Genomic DNA, 18829 nt, shown 5'->3' on the forward strand with positions numbered 1-18829 from the left:
GGACGATAGCAAAGTATATGCAAATCATGCCAAAAAGAAGTTTATTGATTTAGATGACGTCAGACTGGCAGTCAAGATGCAGTTAGAGCGTTCATTCACAAATCCACCACCCAGAGATGTTCTATTGGATGTGGCACGAACCAAGAATAATATTCCGCTGCCTTTTGTCAAACCAAATAATGGCCTCAGATTACCACCAGATCGATATTGCTTAAATGCACCGAATTATAGACTTAAAAATGCAACAAAGAAGGCTCTTCAAAAATCAGGACACTCTTTGGTTGGCAATAATCAATCCGGTGGACAGCCAAGATCGAAAATAGAGGGAAATAAGACTAGTATGTCGATTGTTAAAAGACCTGGAACACTTGCCACTGTTGCAAGAACACAAACTATTTCTATACCGAAACCTGTTTTGAAATTTTCCACAGGTAACTGCTTCTTGATCTGGTAACTGATCTATTCATAATTAGGTTAATTTCTTATTAATACATGTAATTACTTTATTATATTGCTTTAATATAAAATATGTCCTTTTTCTATTTTCAATGTCAGCTTCGTTTTGCCTACTGCAGTCCCATTACTCCACACCATTCCGTATTTCCTTTAAAACTCCAGCAAGTAAGATTTTAATATAAAAAAGTACTGAAACAGCTGCATTTGGTATTACTAGAATTTGTATAACATTTACAAATATAAAAGAATTTAATTTTGTAACATTTAAAAAGTTACATATTTAAAATTCCTGTTTATTTACCAGTACTATTTTAAATCAAATTGTGACATCAGGAGTGAGAAAATACAAAAATTCAAATATAAAATTATATTTGAAAAAAAAAAATATTCTTTTAATAAATTAATACAACAGTTCCACACAATCGATAGAATAGAATAGACTCTAGACTAGAGTAGAATGTACCAAAATTTATTTTTTTATTTGAGAAGAAATTAAATTATATTTATTTCTGTATATTATTAATTTTATAATTTGTCACAGTAAAAAGAACTCGTTTCATTTTGATTGCATAATTCATTTCTAGATGTATAGTTATTTATTAATTAATGAAATATAAGAAAAGTTTCAGTATATTTTTTAAATTCTAACATGTGTTTTCTGACATCATAATCTTAGATGATAGTAGTGAGTCAACAAAGAAGCTTTAAAATTAGATTTAGTTGAAAATTTTTTAATTAAATCTCATAATATCTATGTTAATACGAATATTTTTGTAGCGGCAACAAGTAGTACAACGGTAAAAACACAAGTAACGAAACCGAAGATACAGATTACTTCCAATCAAACATTGCCGACTGCGAAAATGGAAACCGACGAATCATTGAAAAGAAAACGAGAGGAAGAGGATTACGATATGCCATAATTTTAAGTTCTGAATACTATTCTGTTTAATTATTAATATTCTCTAACACTCTGTAATAATTCTATAATCCGTTTTTTGTTAAAATAATACAAAAGAATATACAAAGTCTAATAAAATATAAGATTGTATAAAACACACGCATTTATTTGAAACTATTTTACAGGTTCATTATTTGAAATTATATTTTATTTATTCCTCAGCTTCACGTTCATTTTCTTCATTTTCATCTTCTTCATCCTCATCTTCCAATATATCTTCTTTTTCTTCTTCTTCGACCTCATATTCACGAGTAGCAGCCACAGGTTCGACTTCTTCCTCTTCGGCAACCACAGTTTCTTCAACTTTAATTTCCTCTTCTTCCTTTTCTACTTCCTCTTCTGCTTCTTCTGTTTCTTCTACTACTTCTGCTTCTTCTTCTGCTTCTTCTGCTTCTTCTTCTGCTTCTTCTTCTGCTTCTTCTGCTTCTTCTCCTGCTTCTTCTGCTCCTTCTTCTTTTTCTTCTTCATCTTTCTTTATAATTATTTCTTCTACTTCTTCCGCACGCACATCTGGTATCGCTTTCTCGATTAAATCAGGTTCCTTCGTAACTGGCAGCTCAAGTATCTCCTCCACTTTCGGCTCGATAATTGGTTCGACGGACGGCACTTTCTCAAGTATTAGAGTAGGTTTTTTCAGCACGTCTTCCTCTCTAACGCATTTCTTTCGATGCATCGGCAAGAAGAGCTTAAACTCTTCTGGCAGTTCGTCCTCTGAATAAAGCCTTAAAAATTGCTTTTGCTTAACATTTAATTTGAAACTACTTTAATATTTAATAAATTATTTTACCCTGACCTATCATAATATCAAGAAATTAATGAAATTTCTGATATCTATTAATAAAGCTTACGTTAAATAAATAAAATAACATATTTTATCAATGATAATACAACATTTAAAGAATTGATTAGAGAATTAATTGATACATGTATTAAATCCTTGCCTATCGGCGAAATAAACTCGTCTGATTCTGCAGTTGGCATGAATTTGCATTCTAGTGGTTTCAATGTAATTTGTACCATAGGCTCGTCGTGTAAAATCAGACAAATTGAATTGAATCTGATTCCATCCACCTGAAAGTCCGATGGGCATGGATGTGGAAAACGGGCGAATGCGTGTCGTACTCTGAAAATTGCTCACACGGAATCTTCTATGCATATTCTTGTCGTCCAATATCTATTTAACAAATTATTAATTAATTTTTTCAGATTGCAATATGTCGCAAATCTACCAAAAAAAAATGAAATATATTATATATAATATATGTATTATGAGAAAAGGAACTCGAAAAGAAAAAGAAATAGAAAGTTTTATTCAAAAAGAAAAATTATATAAAAGGTTTATTTAAATAATAAAAATTAGAAGTTTTATTTAAGACACATCATCTTTTATTTACGAAAAAAAATAAAATTTTATATTTATTAAAGATGAGCAATAAGTATCTGTATATCGAAAGAATTGAATAAAAAAAGTCTTGTTTAAAGAAACTTAGAAGCCTTATTTTTTAAGTACGCATTCAAATGGACTTTACTGTTATCTCGAACGTGAAATACTTCTTCATATTCTTGATAATGATGATAAGAAAGGGTAGCTTTATACCCAGCTCCTTCTTTGGAAACGCTGGACAGTAAATATAAGTTGTAGCCACATTGGTCCCGGCTATTTCCAATGCCAATGACTTTATCTCTTCATCTGTAATTCTGCGTATATATCCGTTTTTTACCTGAATAAATGTGAATGGTGCAATACAATAATTTTAAATATACATGTACTTTTTAAATATATATTTATATATTTATTATTTTATATATATACTTTTTTCTTATTATTAGAAATATAAAAATATTAATTTTTTAAATTAAATTTACAAGTAGACTGTGGAAATTACGAGATTATGAAACTATGAATCTTGATATTCTTTTTAATGTGATAAAAACTAACGTGCATGTCCCATAACTCCAGAGGGGACGACCCGCAACTATACAAAATGGATAAAAATCCGCCCTGATAAGTATTTCGAAACATTTATTTATAAAAATATTTGCTTAGCTGTTTACAGTTTGACAAATATCAAATTAAATTCTTTCCTTTGTTTTTCGAGTTTCCACATTAATTGCCAACGTCCTGTCTCTTTGGGACAAAATTATATTATTAAAAACGCATTTAAAGTAATGGAAAGTATCGGAGTTGTTGAATTGCGAGTTTGAATATAGCCTAAAAATGCCAAATTTCAAAAGAGTAATATAATCTCCAGTAAAGCAGAAACCAATATTGCAGGGCTTACAATCAGAGTTTGAAAGTCAATTTGGAAATTAATACTAACTATTTGTTCATTATTGATGAACTTCAAATAAAAAGAAAAACTAGATATTTGATGTTATTTCTCAATTAAAAAAGGATCCCGCATAAAGCTTATAAAAATTGAATTTCGATCGAATTAATATATTGTTATAGGCCCCCCATGGCTAAAAATTTGATGTATTGTAGATCTTGTCGTCCTAATAAAGTCTTCACAGGCACCCCAAATAATACAAAGTTTAAAATTATGACATAAGACGTTTATAAGTCGCAAAGAATGTCTTATGACTAGACACTTTTTGTTATCTAAGACGACTCGCTATAATGAATTATTTGACTTCTACGAGACGTTTTATTTTTCAGAACGGGTTAAAATTATAAGAATAATATTGACTTGATTGTTTCCCACAAATCGGAGATCTTATTGACAATCTATGAGGCGAGTCCTCTCGCCTATTACAAATTGGAGTGCTTTATTGTGAGTCTCCTTATAACTTTTTTTTATTAATTATGCAGGATAGGGGATTACCCTATAATTACCTTAACCTTGTCATACGTTGTTGACAAGATAAAGAACGCCAACATGATCAAAGTTAGATGTTTTGAATAATACAATATATATTCTTTATTAAATCAATTTATTTCAGATATGATTGCGCGCTGATAATTTTCCGAACTTTCAATACAATCAGTCTGAAACGCTAATCTCCCTAAAATTAAAAAACTATAAAGATTTTCTCTTTTTACTTAAAAATATACATAATAAGTGCAAATCATGACGTAGAAATGCACCGTATTCGCTGAAAATATTGAGTAATAGCCCATTTTTTAAAATGGCACCTCGTAGAGGTGTCAAATGATTCATTAAAGAAGATCGTGCCTGTGGAAAAATTTAATTTCCATAAGGTTTGTGCGGAGTTCTTCCTAAAATCGAGTTTTACGATAAATTTTTTTAAATTTTGTTTTTAAATCTATTATTTTGAATTTTTTATTTTTGACTTTAAATTCGAATAAAGCATCATCGAATTACCCCATAGACCAAGATTTTTATAAAAATCAAGCGAGCAGTTTACAAAATAAAAGGAGGTAACTCCAAATGGAGTCATCGTAGTACGCAAAGAATAAATATGTGTTTTGTTATAATTATAATATAAAACATTTCTAATAACATTTCTAGATTAAAAACGCAAAACTATATATATATATATATATATATATATATATATACAGGGTATCTGATAATTGTTCTGACAGAGTTCGTGGCTATGTAGAGCTGACTAAACTGAGATGGAAAGTCCTTTACAATTTTCTCAATAGTTAACAAGATATTAATTGCTAAAAATTTCCGAAAATTGGTCTTCAATAATTTTTTATTATTCAAATACTATCAACTTTACAGAAAAATTGCAAGAGACAAAAATAAATTGTTTATTTTCTTTTCATATATATATATATATAAGCTCTACATCTCTACTAACTCTATCAGAACAATTATCAGACATCCTGTATATATCAGTAATAATTACAAAAGTAATTAGAAATTTATTAATATATATAATTACAATTAGAGGTAATTAAACAGATCGACATTAATTACGAAATTAATAGCAGAGATGATTGAATAATAATTAAGGGAAATAATCTATTCCCATTGAAATTATCCGAAGGATTTCTTAATCTTCGATAAGCTCGTTCAGTCGGCGTCTCTCTTTCTCTGTTAAAAGGTCTGGCACGATTAACATCTTCGGCGACATGCCAATGCTGAAGACGCGATCGATTCTCACACCATCCAGAGCAAGCGTTTGGGCCATAGCAAAATGCGCGATCTCACGATTCAGCTGCCGAAATGATTGTCGCTGAATCCTTTGCACGCGTTGCCTGCAGACTACATGACTTAAAAAAAATACAATTAATTGTAATTAATTCTGAACTATATCATAAACAATATAAAATTATACAAGTTTTATAAAAAGCTAGTGACCTTTAAAGTCTCGGTGTAAACTTTTTCAGAACGTCTCATTTAATCCCTACATTACTCGTGCGGTTTTTTTAACTCACGTGGAGTGTATCTGATACTTTAACATTATATATCTCTATTTTTATTGTTCTCTTTGATAATTTACAATTAAATAAAGATTAATAATCTATATCTTTTGGATAAAAATAAATGCAAACATTTTTTTAATTGTGAAACAATTTACGTTAAATATCATAATATATGTGTATAAATAATATTCACGCACGTTTAGCAAATTTATAAAATGGAGATATACTGGATATATACATTCCATACAAATAATGAAGAGTTAACAAAATTAATGCTTTATAACAGAGACAACAAACTTTGATATAAAAAAATTTGATTCTCTTTTATTTATATCTAATTTATTTCCGTTAATTGATCGATTGAGAATTAATTCTTACTAAGGATAGATTTTCAAGCCTGTATAGCTGGGATGAATTGAAACATCGCTTCGATATAATTCCGGAAATTGCTTCATATGCTTCGTGCGGTACTTGCGAAACACAGGTTTCTCTTCCGCCACTTTTGAAGAATTCTTAAGCTCTCCAGAAATTTTCAAGTTGTCCAACAACGAGTCATCTTTTTTATCCATTTTCAAAAATTGACGTTAACTTTCTGCCACTTTTTAGAACAATTCAAAATTCAATCTCAGTTCTATTAGGTGAATAAAAAATATTTTCAAGCACTTTTTAGACTGAAAAATTTCTCCAGATTAATTTGATTTGCATTACATTTATTTGTCAGTAAACTAAGCTTTATTGATCTAACAAACGCAATGTTCCGTAATGCCATATTTTTTCTTTGCACTTTCTTCACTCGTAGAAGACTCTACAGAATAACAATCTTTTTGAAATCGTAATCGTTTTTTCAGCGAAAATAATGATTTTCGAGACCGGAGAATTTAGCAGATATGACAAACGGACGACGAACTCAACGAACGATTCGAGGAAAATTGGCCGATTCGTAACGAAGTGAGTGCCTGTACCTCGTACGGATATCGATTTGGTTTCTAGGCGAATCAATAGATTCGGCTTATTCTTATTCCGAGTAGCCGACGATGCGCTCACGGAGCACTGAACTCTTTAGAACAATAAAAACGAGAGCGACTTGTAAAAAATACCAATCTGATGATAGAAAATAATCCTCCGCCGAATGCCATTATCGATCGCTAAATCTAACGATTGAGAATCCATATTTTTATTATTAAAGTCGAAGAAAAATGCAGAAATTGGACCAATAATAAAAAATGGACAATAAGAATTCAAATTTTATATTATTAAAAAATATACACGGATATAAAAAATACACACACATATATATATAGATCTAATTCTATGAATTTTGAGATAAAAATTCTGAAAAAAAAAAAAGTATGAATTTAAACAAATTTAACAATTGAGGATTAATTTGACAAAGCACTATAATTTAAACGAAAAAAATTGATAAACGTGAAATTGTAGTTTCAAATTTCAGAAATAGTCCGATGAAAAATGTATCTCTTATCAGTTAAGATCTTTGCATTCTCAATGGTCCTTTTAGTGAATGCTCTTCGTGTCTTGAGCCAATTTTATCAGGAGGGTTGCACGCGATGAGGGCAGCATTGTGGTCTTGATCGTCTCGACAGTGCATACGTATGAGGTACGCGTTAATTAAATTCATCCCGTACTTTCCACACAGGCCGCTTGATTGCGTGATGTTATAATCTTTCTCAATCGTGAGTGTTTAACGTGTTCGTTCACATTGTTGAAATTTTGCCCTTCCACCTCCGCATTTATTGATTTTTGTGTATATGTATATACAGCTATAGTTAAATATTGATACAGTCCTCGGCATTACCTATTAATTAAATTAATTAAAATTGAATGAGTTATGATATTAGAATAAAATCGCAAAAAAATTGTTTGCTCCTCATTCAAGACAATTTCTTATTTAGTTTAAAATATGATATATCTCTTTTATTTAAAGAAATATTTTATTAATAATTAACTTCCCTTATGATTCCTTAATTAAAAAGTTAAAGACAGTTTTTATTTATTTTATTATTTAATTTTTGTATTATTTCTAAATTATTAAAACGCGCAAGGAGAATTGAATTATCAGTTTATCGTTTTATTTGGAGAAAAAAATTGGAAGATTATATTTAAAAAATTGAAAATAAATTATATACATTTAAACTTTATTGACGGTCAAGGCATTAATTATTTTGAGGAAGTCGAGATCTTTTGCAAATTTAATCTGACTGATCGTTCCTTCTGAGGAACGAATCAGTCGGTCGTTCCAACGGAAATCCTCGAGTGCTCAACGGTCATGCTCGGATTTATTGATATTTGCTCCAAAAGGAAAGGGGGAGCTCGTCGTCACGCCCCCGAGCTCAACAGTCTTCAAGATATACAGCTGATCGTGAGACGAAGCTGAAATAACCGCGTCGTACTTTTTCCGGTCTCGACGATTTTTTTCCAAAATTCCCAACAGCCATGACCGAGTGACAGCGAGTGCGGGATCGCAAGAATCCTCCGCGAGTATCACTATCTGCGGCTTCCAAGTTAATCGGAATAACTGTCGGGATGTCGAGATAGCGAGACAAAGCTTTTTCTCTCTGGAGAACCGGACGGTCCATTTAGATACCGCGTTCCCTTATCCCCTTTTTCTTGTTCCGCCGCGGAAGATCGAAAGGCCCTCGAGTTTGTGAACATCCCAAAAATTCACCGACACTATTCACGACGCTAAATATCGAACTATGTGGAATATCTCTCTGACGAATAAAAATAGATTTTTCCGAAGAATTTAATTTAAATATTTTAGATTGTATATTTTTTCAAAGAAATTTAAATACACCAAACTCTTTCTGATAATTCGAAACCCGGCTGACTCTAATTTCTAAGTAATTCCACTGTCAAATTTAGAGAATTTCGAATTAGAATCTAAAAATTGATATCTTCAAATATTTAACATCTAACTGATAAATTTTGTATAAAACTTTGATTTTCTGACTGAACATCGGAGATTGTAAATATCTGTGAAGATCTAAAATCCTGCGCCACGATTCCGTTAAGTTACCAATTATCTGTTTAAGAATTTTGAAGAACTTCGACGCGATTTGTGAAATTTCTGTCAAATTTCTCAGTGAGGAAAAATGTCGAATGACTTGAATTTTTACATCCAGTAATAAATTATAAAGCTTCATAATCACTGGTCAATGTTTGTGAAAATCGAAGTATCGACCCGCAAGAACGACAGATTGAAAGCTCCTGCCATCGTCGGGACGCTCAATAACCAGGACAGTGTTTTACAATGGCCAACGAAAGGATATCAGGTCGTTACAGGTTGGCAATAAATTCCGACATGTTTAAATTTACGAATCTATAAATATTGCTCGAAACCTCGAATTTTCGAAACCTCGAATTGAAAACTGCAAATATTCGAAGATGTAGAGATATGAGAATTCCCTAGTTATCGTTTTTTTTTTTAAATTTATATAAGAAAACTACTACATCATCTTTAATCCTCGGGAATAGTCATCCTTTTATATATCAATTTTTACGTATTCCAATAAAAAAATGTTCCAATAAAAGAATTTTCGTAAAATGAACATTGTTTCCTCTTCTAGTCATATTGTTTTTCTTTTTTAATAACTATTCTTTAAGGTTATTTAAAAATACAATTTTATTGAAAATCCGCAATAAAAAGACGTTATATTAATTAAAATCTTTATTGTTTTTTTAACATTATTATCATAATAAACTACTTAACGTGTTTACTCCATTTAATATTTGTTTGTACTTATTTTTTTCAGAAAATTGTGAATAATATCCATAATCGTGTAATGTTCGTATAATTCAAATGCCAATAAAACAGAAAACAATTAATAATATGCAAAGTGTTATTAATAATAGTGACAATTAGAGTGTGAAAAAGCATCCTAGATATTTATTTACGAAAAAAAAATCAGATTACATACTTGCTGAAAAAAATTTTTTGCTTATTTTTTATCAAAGCGCGTTTTGTTCTTTTCAAGAACATCGTTACCAGTTCCGGGTCATTCCGAAGTAAATCTGTGCTCAATGACGCTCCAGCTGGGCAAAGACATCAGCAAGACCAGCATGCCGGTCATCTTTAACGAGCCGCTTTCTTTCCTGCAACGCGTCGCGGAATATATGGAGTATGCCGTATTGCTCAAGCAGGCATCCCAGCAAGAGTCGTCAGTCTTGAGGCTTCAGGTGCGCGAGGAATCGCTTTGAAATTTAATCAGGATAATAAATCAATAACCCGCTACTATTAATAAAACGAAATTAATGATTACGCAGTACGTCGCAGCTTTCGCTGTGAGTGCCCTCGCTTCGAACTGGGAGCGCTTTGGAAAACCTTTCAATCCAATTTTGGGCGAGACATACGAGCTGCAACGCGAAGATTTCCGGTAACTAACTCGTTTTACAGATCGTACATTTATAATTCGTCAATTTAATTTCTAATTAAAATTGATTTGTTTAATATTATTTCACTGCCAATTTGCCGTCTCTTGCATATTGGAACTCATTTCTTCTTCGAATCTTCTTCAGGATAATATGCGAGCAGGTTTCGCATCATCCACCAGTGTCCGCGTTCTACGCCGACAGTGAGGATTTCATCTTTCATGGCAGCATCCATCCTAAATTGAAATTTTGGGGAAAATCACTGGAGGTACACCCGAAAGGAACTGTCACGGTCGAATTACCCAAGTAAGTTCAGTAATAAGTTATTCAGGTTTAATAATTATTATAATAAACTAATGTATGTAGTAGTTTGTGTTTACTTTATATAGTTAATAATTGTTACCTTTTCCCTTTTATCAAAATCCTCTGAATTTCGAAGGTATAAAAAACGTAAATAACTCGATCTCACGAAAAGATACATACTTCTAGATTTCGTCTCTATTTTCATAAATATATTAATTTTTTCGATAAAAAAATGCTGTGTATTATTAAAAATTAAAACAATATTAAGAGAATTTTACTGGAAACTTTGGGCTTTTTTCAAGAGATAGTCGATGTGTTAATGTGTTTGAATAGATGGAAGGAGTCCTACACTTGGCAAAACGTCAATTGCATCCTTCACAATGTCTTGGTAGGCCAATTATGGATGGAGCAGTCAGGCCCTTTGGAAATCAGACAGCACGGAGGGGATAATTTAAAAGCTAAGCTATGCTTTGTTAAAAGCACCTTGAATGGCAAGGATGTCCATCGCGTCGAGGGATTCATAACAAATCAAGAGTAAGTTTTAATTTAATTAATTAAATCAACGAGTGGTGTGCATAACAATATAAAATGGAAAGATTAATTTTAACCCTGGAATTGCACACGTGTTTACTTACATTTGTTATACGTTTTCTTTTTTCTTGCGTGGATAAGCAGGGTCGAATTAAGAGTTAATTTTTGTCACCCCCTCCCCCCCGCCCTTCAACTGAAGAATAACCACGTTGGCGAAACGACTATTAAAAAAAAGATCATCTGCAGGGATTGAGAAACCGTAAAGTTATTTTCTTTTACATAAAAATGAATTTTCAGTGCAAAAATGAAAATAAGAGAAACAATCTACAATATGTGACGTTGATCTCAACAAATATTATCCAGGATATGATTCTGAACAAGAGGTTTTAGTCGTTGGTCGAACACCTTGAGCAATGCTAATGCCGGCGGTATTGTAACTTTCATGCCATATAATTCGAAAAGTACTTCATGAAAAAAGATTTTATTATAGTGTTTTGGAAAGTTCTTGATACCAGAGCTATTAGATTTTGAAATAAAAAGTGGGATCTGCCACTTGAAAAAATTGATGTGATCTTGGCAACGTCATTTAAGATCAAACTGATAATCAGTAAATAGATCTTTTTGATGTCTAAAGCACTTTTCTATAAAACTTATATTTTTGAGATATTCAAATGTCTCGACCTTTTTTGAAACACCCTTATACCTTTTTTTGATCCAATGCGCATGTTGAAGTGAGTCGGAGCTATTATAAAATTTTTCTTAATTCTTCGCGTGGCAAAAATTATTGTTTTAAAACTTTTTTTCAAATGCCGCTCCCCTAAACTTGCTGCCTCTAGACTATAAGTCTAGATTAGGCTCCAGTGCTAATATGGCGGATAGGTACATATGTACGTACGTGATTCGCGACACGATAAGAGAAGCGCCGGTTGTAGGGGAGTAAAGAAAGTACATATACAATGATGCGAATGAAACTTTTTATTCCCATTTTATTATATCGTTTTTTTCATACGTATTAAAAACTAAAGCTTATAACTCGCAATTGACGAGCTGAGGCTTGTTAAATATGTCACTATCGCGTGCAGCGAATCTCGGACGCAATATTGGAGAAATCGCTTATATTTGACATCAACCGTATTGATGAATCGTTCGAACGTTACGGCGAAGTAGTCATGAAATTATATTGATATAATAAAAATATCATCATTTAACAGATATAATAAAGTATAAATAATTTACATTACTATGGCCCGGTTGCATCAATGTCTCGTTTTAAAATCGAAAAAGAGATCGAGGCAAAGAGAGTTTTAAGGCTTGCCAAAAATCAAAGTAACATTGACGCAATCGGACATTGGATAAGTGTCAGATAATCTAATCTCACTTGGCCGATGTCGCGCATTGTGATTAGCCTAATATTCGGGAAAGTTCGATTTGATTTGCGAGTGTTCACATTCGATCATTCATTTTACTTCTAATCAAAGAGAAATAAAAGAACATAGCTTTATTATTTAATTATTTTTACGTTACAACTTTTTTCGAACTTAGTCCGATTAAAACGAAAAATTTCCTACTTACAATTTTGAATAATTTAAGTAGCATTTATGATCCATTTTCAAATAAAAACTTTTTTTATTCAATTAGATTGAACAACTGCATTTCATATTCAGAATATTGAATTGAGCAATATTCACGTTGCGCAGAAATTGCTGATATTATTTTTGAATTTAACCGAATTAAAAAAAAACTGTGCTTTCTATTTACAATTCTGAATTGAGTATTCACAATGCACAGAAAATGCTGATATTATTTTTAGATTGAGAGGTATAGAGATATACTCTATGCAATTCCTATAAATAAATAAAAATGCATTCAGGATTGGAAAGGATTCATTTTAACATTCATGAATCTGTATTTCTGAAAATCTGAATCCATTTTAATCTATTTTAATCCATTTCAATTTCTCGTTTGCTGGGTTATTTTTGAAAAGAAACGTATGTACACGTTTCTTTTTAAGAATAGGGGGGGCCCTGGATATCGATTATGTAACTTTTTCTCCAGGAACGTGAAAAGTGAAAATTTTGATGTGTGTATGTATGTATGTATGAACGTATACATACAATAAATTTTCACTTTTCACGTTTCCGTTCTAGGGAGAAGTTACATGATCGATAGCATGCAATCTGGGATCACTCAATCACTGGTCATGACGTAAAGCTCGTATCAGAATCAGATTACAAACTATGCATGCCGACCCGACTGCCAACTCTGATTGCCGACTAATAAATAATGAACTAATCACGATAAGACTGTCAATTCAATGTGATGCCTTATGCTTTTGTAAATGCCGTGGACTTTACATTTAATTTGAGTTCGCTAAAAGTATATATAAGTTGACATTAATTCGTATGTACACGACCAAAGATGTAATAATTGTAAGAAACTTTGTCTATGTAACATAAATATTGTTATTTATAATATAAACATTATTATTTTGATAATTAATCCATTTTAATCTTATTTGTAACGTGCTAAAAAAAAGATTTGAAAAAGTGGAACCTGTTTTTTTTTTTTTTTTGGGGAACTAACTGCTTGGCGGTTGCTGGGTAAAGAATCGGAAGAATCGATTATTCTGAATATAGATCCTTTTTTTCATCCGATTAATCGATTGTTAAGAATTGAACTCTCTTAAACGAATGGATTGATTCTAAAAATTGATCTGTTTTTTTAATAATCGGCATCACTAGTAAACATCGATACATACGATAGTAAATGTCGATCAGGGACCTTTCTCGCAAGTAACTCCCCTCCCCCCCCCCTCCTCTTACTAATACTACTTTTGCATAATAAATTATATTCAACTTTAAATTGAAATAAAGCAAAGCTCTGATGAAAATAAAAATCGGAGCGTAATCGAATGTAACAGGAGAGTAACAGAAGCATAAACGAAACTTGGAATTATGAAATGTAAAAGAAGCATTTAAGCTTCTTTTACATTTTGATATTTCAATATTCGCCTTCATGACGTTTCGTTTACGCAAATGTTACTCTTCCGTTACATTTGACTTACACTCTGATTTTTATTTTCATCAGGGCAGTTTACATTATTATTATTAGCAGTTTACTATTGTTTCTTTATATTCTTTTAGAAAAAAAAAATTACTCTTCCTTTACGGTCAATGGACCGAAATTTTACGATCGTGCCAGCCCTCATTATACGAGGAAACGCTGGAGAAGATCAAATTAGAGGCCAAAAGCCCACAAGCCAGTCCAGGACATAAGAAAGTTTTGGCGAAGCTCCACAGTCTCAAAGTTGGAGCTTTCAAGCCCTTGCATCAGGTATAAAACTATTTAATTAGATTTCATTCAGGGAATTTAATTTATAGAAAAGTTAGTTGTTAATTAAGAAATGATTTTTTTAAATTTAAAAATAAATAAAAATGGTCTTGGATGCAAATTGAAAGTTTTTTTTTTGTAATTTTCAATTTTAATTAATTCAATTAATACATAAGGACATAGTCAAGCACTGCATTATTATAATTTAACATAGTTGTTAATATAAAACAATTTGCTGAACAAATTAATCCGTTTTTTCGCATTTATACAAAATGTACTCATTAAAACTCCTGTATATTTTTCTAATATAAAGGATGCAATAGAGGAACCCTTTGGCAATACAGTCGTTGACGACATTCCGATTGTGGACGAGATTCCAGGATCTGTCACTCTGTGGGAAGCTACACCAAGGCCCAGCAATAGTTCGGATGTTAGTTGAAATGACATTTGAATAAATTAATCGAATACGTCAATTAATTTAAATTTTTACAAAATTTTATTTAAATTCGGAAATACATGTTTTAACAACATAATTATTTATATGTTTTGTATAATGAATTATTTTATTGTAATATAATACTTCTTAAATTATTCTCTATTCCTACAACAGATTTCTACTAATGTGATAAAAATAATTTACTTCAAAGATGTATCGATTTATTTGACACGATGTATATTTTGTAGTATTATCAATTTACGACGTTCGCGATGTCACTGAACGAATTGGAATCTGATATGGGAGACATCCTATGTCCGACCGACTCTAGATTAAGACCGGATATTCGCAAGCTGGAGAATGGCGATCAGGATGGGGCTGCATCTGAAAAAGCTAGGCTGGAGGAGAAACAGAGGAATAGTCGCAAAGTGCGCAAGCAGAAGAAAGGAAACGAATACGCTCCCAGGTATAATTGCGCATTTTATTTTAGTATAGAAATCAAGATTCAGATAAATTTAAAAAAGACCCCGCACTAATCTAATGGAAAATGTCTTTCTGCGGATTTAGCTAATTTTTCGATATGTTGTAGTTCTCTTCATTCTGAACATATGTCTCGATAGGCACAACTTGAGCCTATGAACCGTTTCCGTGTTACAAGTCTTAAAAGATCCAGTAATCATGTAAAAATCTGGACCTCTGGATTAATTTTTCCGATTTTTGTACTGCGACAACCTAATTGCTATTTTAGTATTTAACGTTCGCATTCTTTTTATTGTACTAATGATGGTTATGACTTGACCAAAACGTTTACGTGTAATAAATTTTAAATATATGACTTGTGCGAAAAACAACGTTGCGTACGTGGCTGTATGCTCTTTCTTTTATTTATGTTTTAAAATTTTATATTCTTATATATTATTATTATATATTATAATATATTTTAACGGATCTTGCAATTTTATTTGAACTGTAAATTGTAAAAATTCAGACAAATATTATCTAGACCCGCTTTGACCGAATACGATCCTCTTCATTCATTTGTAAAAATGTGCAGGTGGTTCCAGTCTGGTATAAGTCCTTACACTGGCCAAGAAGATTGGATATATCTGGGCGGGTATTGGGATCGTAATTACACCGACGTCGAGGACATCTTTTAATGAAGGCGGAGTTCGTTATCTTCCATTAATCCGACTAACGCTAACCGGAGATCAGTAATTGAGCGTCGTTAGTAAAAAATTACAAATAAATTGCCTAAGAGGACAGGTGCGTAGCTCGATAATAGACGCCATTAGAAATCGATGTCTTTGTGTAAAGTAATTAAAAGCAGATCTTGCGTGCGAGATTCTTCGAGCGCAAAATTGGAACTGGGTACTTCATCCCATGCTCTTCGCTGTGGGAAGAAAGCGAACAGGAGATACAAGCAAATATCATTCGAAAACCAATTTCTGAGAACCAGAATTTATGGTTTTCGTACATTCGATTGTATCATTGATTCGCGCTTCCTGTCTCCGATACTATTTTTATAAGAGGCCATGTTGGATCGGAAAGGCGATTCTTTCATAGTATCCCTGCTTGAAGAAGCCAGTAAGAGACGACAGAAACTGATTTGAAGTTTATATAGGATCCTCCTTCCTAAGTTTGAAACGATATCATAATTCAGGAGCACTCTATGTAACTTCAACACAGACTGTTGTTTCAGTCTAGGTTTCTCGGTTAAACCATCAAATATTTATCCGCACGTTTAACGCTTTTCTATCGATCTGTCAATTCAGCCAAGTTACGTTTCGACGTTAATACGAGAATCGGACTTAGTTCTATCCGAGGAAAAAAATATTCTTGTATATTTATATCAGAAATATACTTAATAGAAATGTAGAAGAAATCTTGTATCTTATCAATTGAGAATCTGAAATTTAGATCGACGAATGGATCATTTTTCACAGTGAAAACAAAATAGTGAATGATATGACTTATTTAAAGATATTTAAAGATAACATATATCTATACCAAAATCTGATACTGTAAACATCAAAACTGTGATTGTGTCGATTTTCTTTTATCTCTATCTATGTATAATTTTATCAAACTCTTTGAGCAGGAACACCGTAGATTTTCATGTAAATATACAGCGATTGTATAATACATTGTACTAAAGTCAGACGGGCCGAACGATTTTGCGCGACAGCTTCAAGCAATAATTATTTATCGTAAAAACTTGGTGCGTTGTTTTCGATTTCCAATCTGGAAAAAAATCACCGAACTTCAGCTATTGCGAGACGCCACGTTGGAAAAAAAAAGCAGGATTTCATGTTTCGCACACACTGAGAAAAATATCTGGTTGAAAATAGACGAATCAGAAGATTCTGATTACATCAATCAGAATTCCGGTTATCTTAATTAGAATTCTAGATTTAAGAAAATTCTGATTCGTTCATTTTTAACCAGAATTCATTCAACTAGACATTTTTCTCAGTGCAACTTTTAGTGCCAAAGATTCTAAGAATTCTAGGTGCGAAGGAAGGAGGTCACACATAAAGATTGAAAACACCGCGAGTCAAAAGGCGCAAAGGATCCAGTATGTGTATATATTTGCGGAATAAACTACGTTGTTGCTTCCAAGTAGATATGTATCTTTTGCGCGATAGATGCTTCTTAGGATAAAGTTTCAGACAAATACTTTGTCTAAGTTGTATGTGCGTTGACACTGCTTAATTTAGAAAGGACGACAATAATTTGAGGTTCTCGAAGAGTGCCGAATGTGTGTTACATCGTGGAAGAACACATCTGAATTCTAAATCATGCTATCAAATAAACCAGAAACGATCTTTCTTATATATAATCGATCGAGAGACATATTTTGAGACAGGCCGAAAACAGAAGGTGGAAAGTAAATTGGGAAGGAAAAGGGACAAAACTTTTTCTTGCTCTTGCAAATTTTATGATTTTTCAATAATAATATTCGTTGAATGATATTTTTGGGATTCGGTATGATTTGGAATTCAGATCCTCGAATTATAAATCCTACCAGTCCGCCGAGCTGATTGCGAACATGCGCTACTCCAGCTCGAGTTCATCGTTTGCAGATGATAGAACTTTCGGTTGAATCACGCAGCCTTCAAGTATACGAACTCATCGCTTCAACCGTGAATGAGTTTACGATATAAGTATATACACACATATATATAGTATATGAATGCACATATCTGAAACACCTATAGGATTTCTATGCTTTCATAAGGGAATGGCGATGCGAATGATTTATACGTCGATATGATCATACTCTGCGGTGATAATCACCCGAATCACCTGTGAGGACTTTATTATTGTTAAAAATCGCGCACGTAGTTTGTAGGAACTCGTTGTGTTTTTGCGTTGCATAGATCACGCCAATGTGTAACTGTACATAGATAATAGTCATATTAGAAATAAATGTTGTTAAAAAAGAGCTCTTACGGCCTCGTATCTACTTCGCAGATTTAAAAGCTCAGCAACCCGATTTTTTCACAAGAATCAATTTTATTAATTGCAGAAGGAAATGAAAATAAGAAAATCAGAAATTTTTTAATCACTAGCTGATGTATCATTATAAATTGTAATTTTTGTACAACATAGAATTGATATTTTAAATTTTAATTATTAAATAATCATTAAATTTATTGACAATATGACTTGTATGTGAAATCTTTGATTTGTATAAAATTTATATTTTTATATTTTTTATATGATAAAAAATAAGATGAATATAAATTTTAGTGTTTATTTTATTTATAGCTACATTTATTAGGCTACTGCTATTATTATTTATCAAATCTCTTTGTGCCAAACCACTGAAATTTTCACGTAGAAATTAATAATTTGCTAATTAAAACAAAAAGGAAATCAAATATTTTAATCGCTAATATTTGTATAATTATCATACATACTTTAAATTTTGTACAATAGAATTAATAATTCTTATTTACATTCCTTCCATATTTTAAATTAAAAAACAAAAGTTTTCGCATACACATAAAATCTTTGATTTACAAAATTTTATGTTTTTACATTTCCAATCTAACAATAATAAGCTTTCAGAAATCAGAAG

At 31.8% G+C, this 18829-nt stretch overlaps 4 protein-coding genes across 7 annotated transcripts in view; 2 read left to right on the top strand and 2 right to left on the bottom strand.

Annotated features, from left to right (window-relative positions):
* Positions 1-1443, top strand: part of LOC108749541 (transcription initiation factor TFIID subunit 9) — a 2060-nt gene extending 617 nt beyond the window's left edge. Inside the window, exons 3-4 of one of the 2 annotated variants that reach the window (XM_018488300.1) lie at positions 87-431; positions 1234-1443. In XM_018488300.1, the coding sequence (XP_018343802.1) occupies positions 87-431; positions 1234-1379 (491 nt within the window). In that variant the 3' untranslated portion in view covers positions 1380-1443. Of the gene's footprint in view, positions 432-1233 lie in introns of both variants that reach the window. The other variant, XM_018488299.1, reaches the window with a different exon arrangement.
* Positions 1444-1568: 125 nt separating this feature from the next.
* On the bottom strand, positions 1569-3594 carry LOC108749539 (cilia- and flagella-associated protein 20-like). Its single transcript, XM_018488297.1, has 4 exons — positions 3357-3594; positions 2947-3138; positions 2359-2591; positions 1569-2139 (listed from the first exon to the last, which is right to left on the bottom strand). Exons 1-4 carry the CDS (start codon positions 3438-3440, stop codon positions 1569-1571), a joined length of 1080 nt encoding a protein of 359 aa, XP_018343799.1. The 5' UTR covers positions 3441-3594.
* Positions 3595-5326: 1732 nt separating this feature from the next.
* LOC108749543 lies at positions 5327-6707 on the bottom strand. Of its 3 annotated transcripts, none has more exons than XM_018488304.1 (3): positions 6505-6707; positions 6138-6430; positions 5327-5606 (listed from the first exon to the last, which is right to left on the bottom strand). In XM_018488304.1, the coding sequence occupies exons 2-3, from the start codon at positions 6326-6328 to the stop codon at positions 5387-5389; spliced, it is 411 nt and encodes a 136-aa protein (XP_018343806.1). In that variant the 5' UTR covers positions 6329-6430; positions 6505-6707; the 3' UTR covers positions 5327-5386. The 3 variants fall into 3 exon arrangements, with proteins under 3 accessions (XP_018343806.1, XP_018343807.1, XP_018343805.1); XM_018488305.1 differs by having other exon boundaries at positions 6138-6357; positions 6468-6707; XM_018488303.1 differs by having other exon boundaries at positions 6138-6390; positions 6468-6707.
* A 1429-nt stretch (positions 6708-8136) lies between these two features.
* On the top strand, positions 8137-16663 carry LOC108749540 (oxysterol-binding protein-related protein 2). The gene is made up of 9 exons (XM_018488298.1): positions 8137-9059; positions 9752-9953; positions 10041-10150; positions 10293-10451; positions 10782-10982; positions 14123-14312; positions 14623-14739; positions 14994-15211; positions 15800-16663. The coding sequence occupies exons 1-9, from the start codon at positions 9028-9030 to the stop codon at positions 15900-15902; spliced, it is 1332 nt and encodes a 443-aa protein (XP_018343800.1). The 5' UTR covers positions 8137-9027; the 3' UTR covers positions 15903-16663.
* Positions 16664-18829: the final 2166 nt, after the last annotated feature.

Source organism: Trachymyrmex septentrionalis, unplaced genomic scaffold (genome assembly GCF_001594115.1).
Source record: "Trachymyrmex septentrionalis isolate Tsep2-gDNA-1 unplaced genomic scaffold, Tsep1.0 scaffold3, whole genome shotgun sequence".
NCBI lineage: Eukaryota > Metazoa > Arthropoda > Insecta > Hymenoptera > Formicidae > Trachymyrmex > Trachymyrmex septentrionalis.

Bases quoted from the DNA above. Each gene is read 5' to 3' on its own strand.
- LOC108749539 (XM_018488297.1), bottom strand. From the start codon at position 3,440: ATGTTTCGAAATACTTATCAGGGCGGATTTTTATCCATTTTGTATAGT. The intron at 2,592-2,946 runs GTAAAGTCCATT...TTTGTTAAATAG, and splicing joins ATTTCACGTTCGAGATAACA to ATATTGGACGACAAGAATAT. The intron at 2,140-2,358 runs GCAAGGATTTAA...GCAATTTTTAAG, and splicing joins CGAGTTTATTTCGCCGATAG to GCTTTATTCAGAGGACGAAC.
- LOC108749543 (XM_018488304.1), bottom strand. From the start codon at position 6,328: ATGGATAAAAAAGATGACTCGTTGTTGGACAACTTGAAAATTTCTGGA. The intron at 5,607-6,137 runs GTAAGAATTAAT...ATTTTTTTTAAG, and splicing joins GGCTTGAAAATCTATCCTTA to TCATGTAGTCTGCAGGCAAC.
- LOC108749540 (XM_018488298.1), top strand. From the start codon at position 9,028: ATGGCCAACGAAAGGATATCAGGTCGTTACAG. The intron at 10,151-10,292 runs GTAACTAACTCG...AATCTTCTTCAG, and splicing joins CTGCAACGCGAAGATTTCCG to GATAATATGCGAGCAGGTTT. The intron at 10,983-14,122 runs GTAAGTTTTAAT...ATATTCTTTTAG, and splicing joins GGATTCATAACAAATCAAGA to AAAAAAAAAATTACTCTTCC.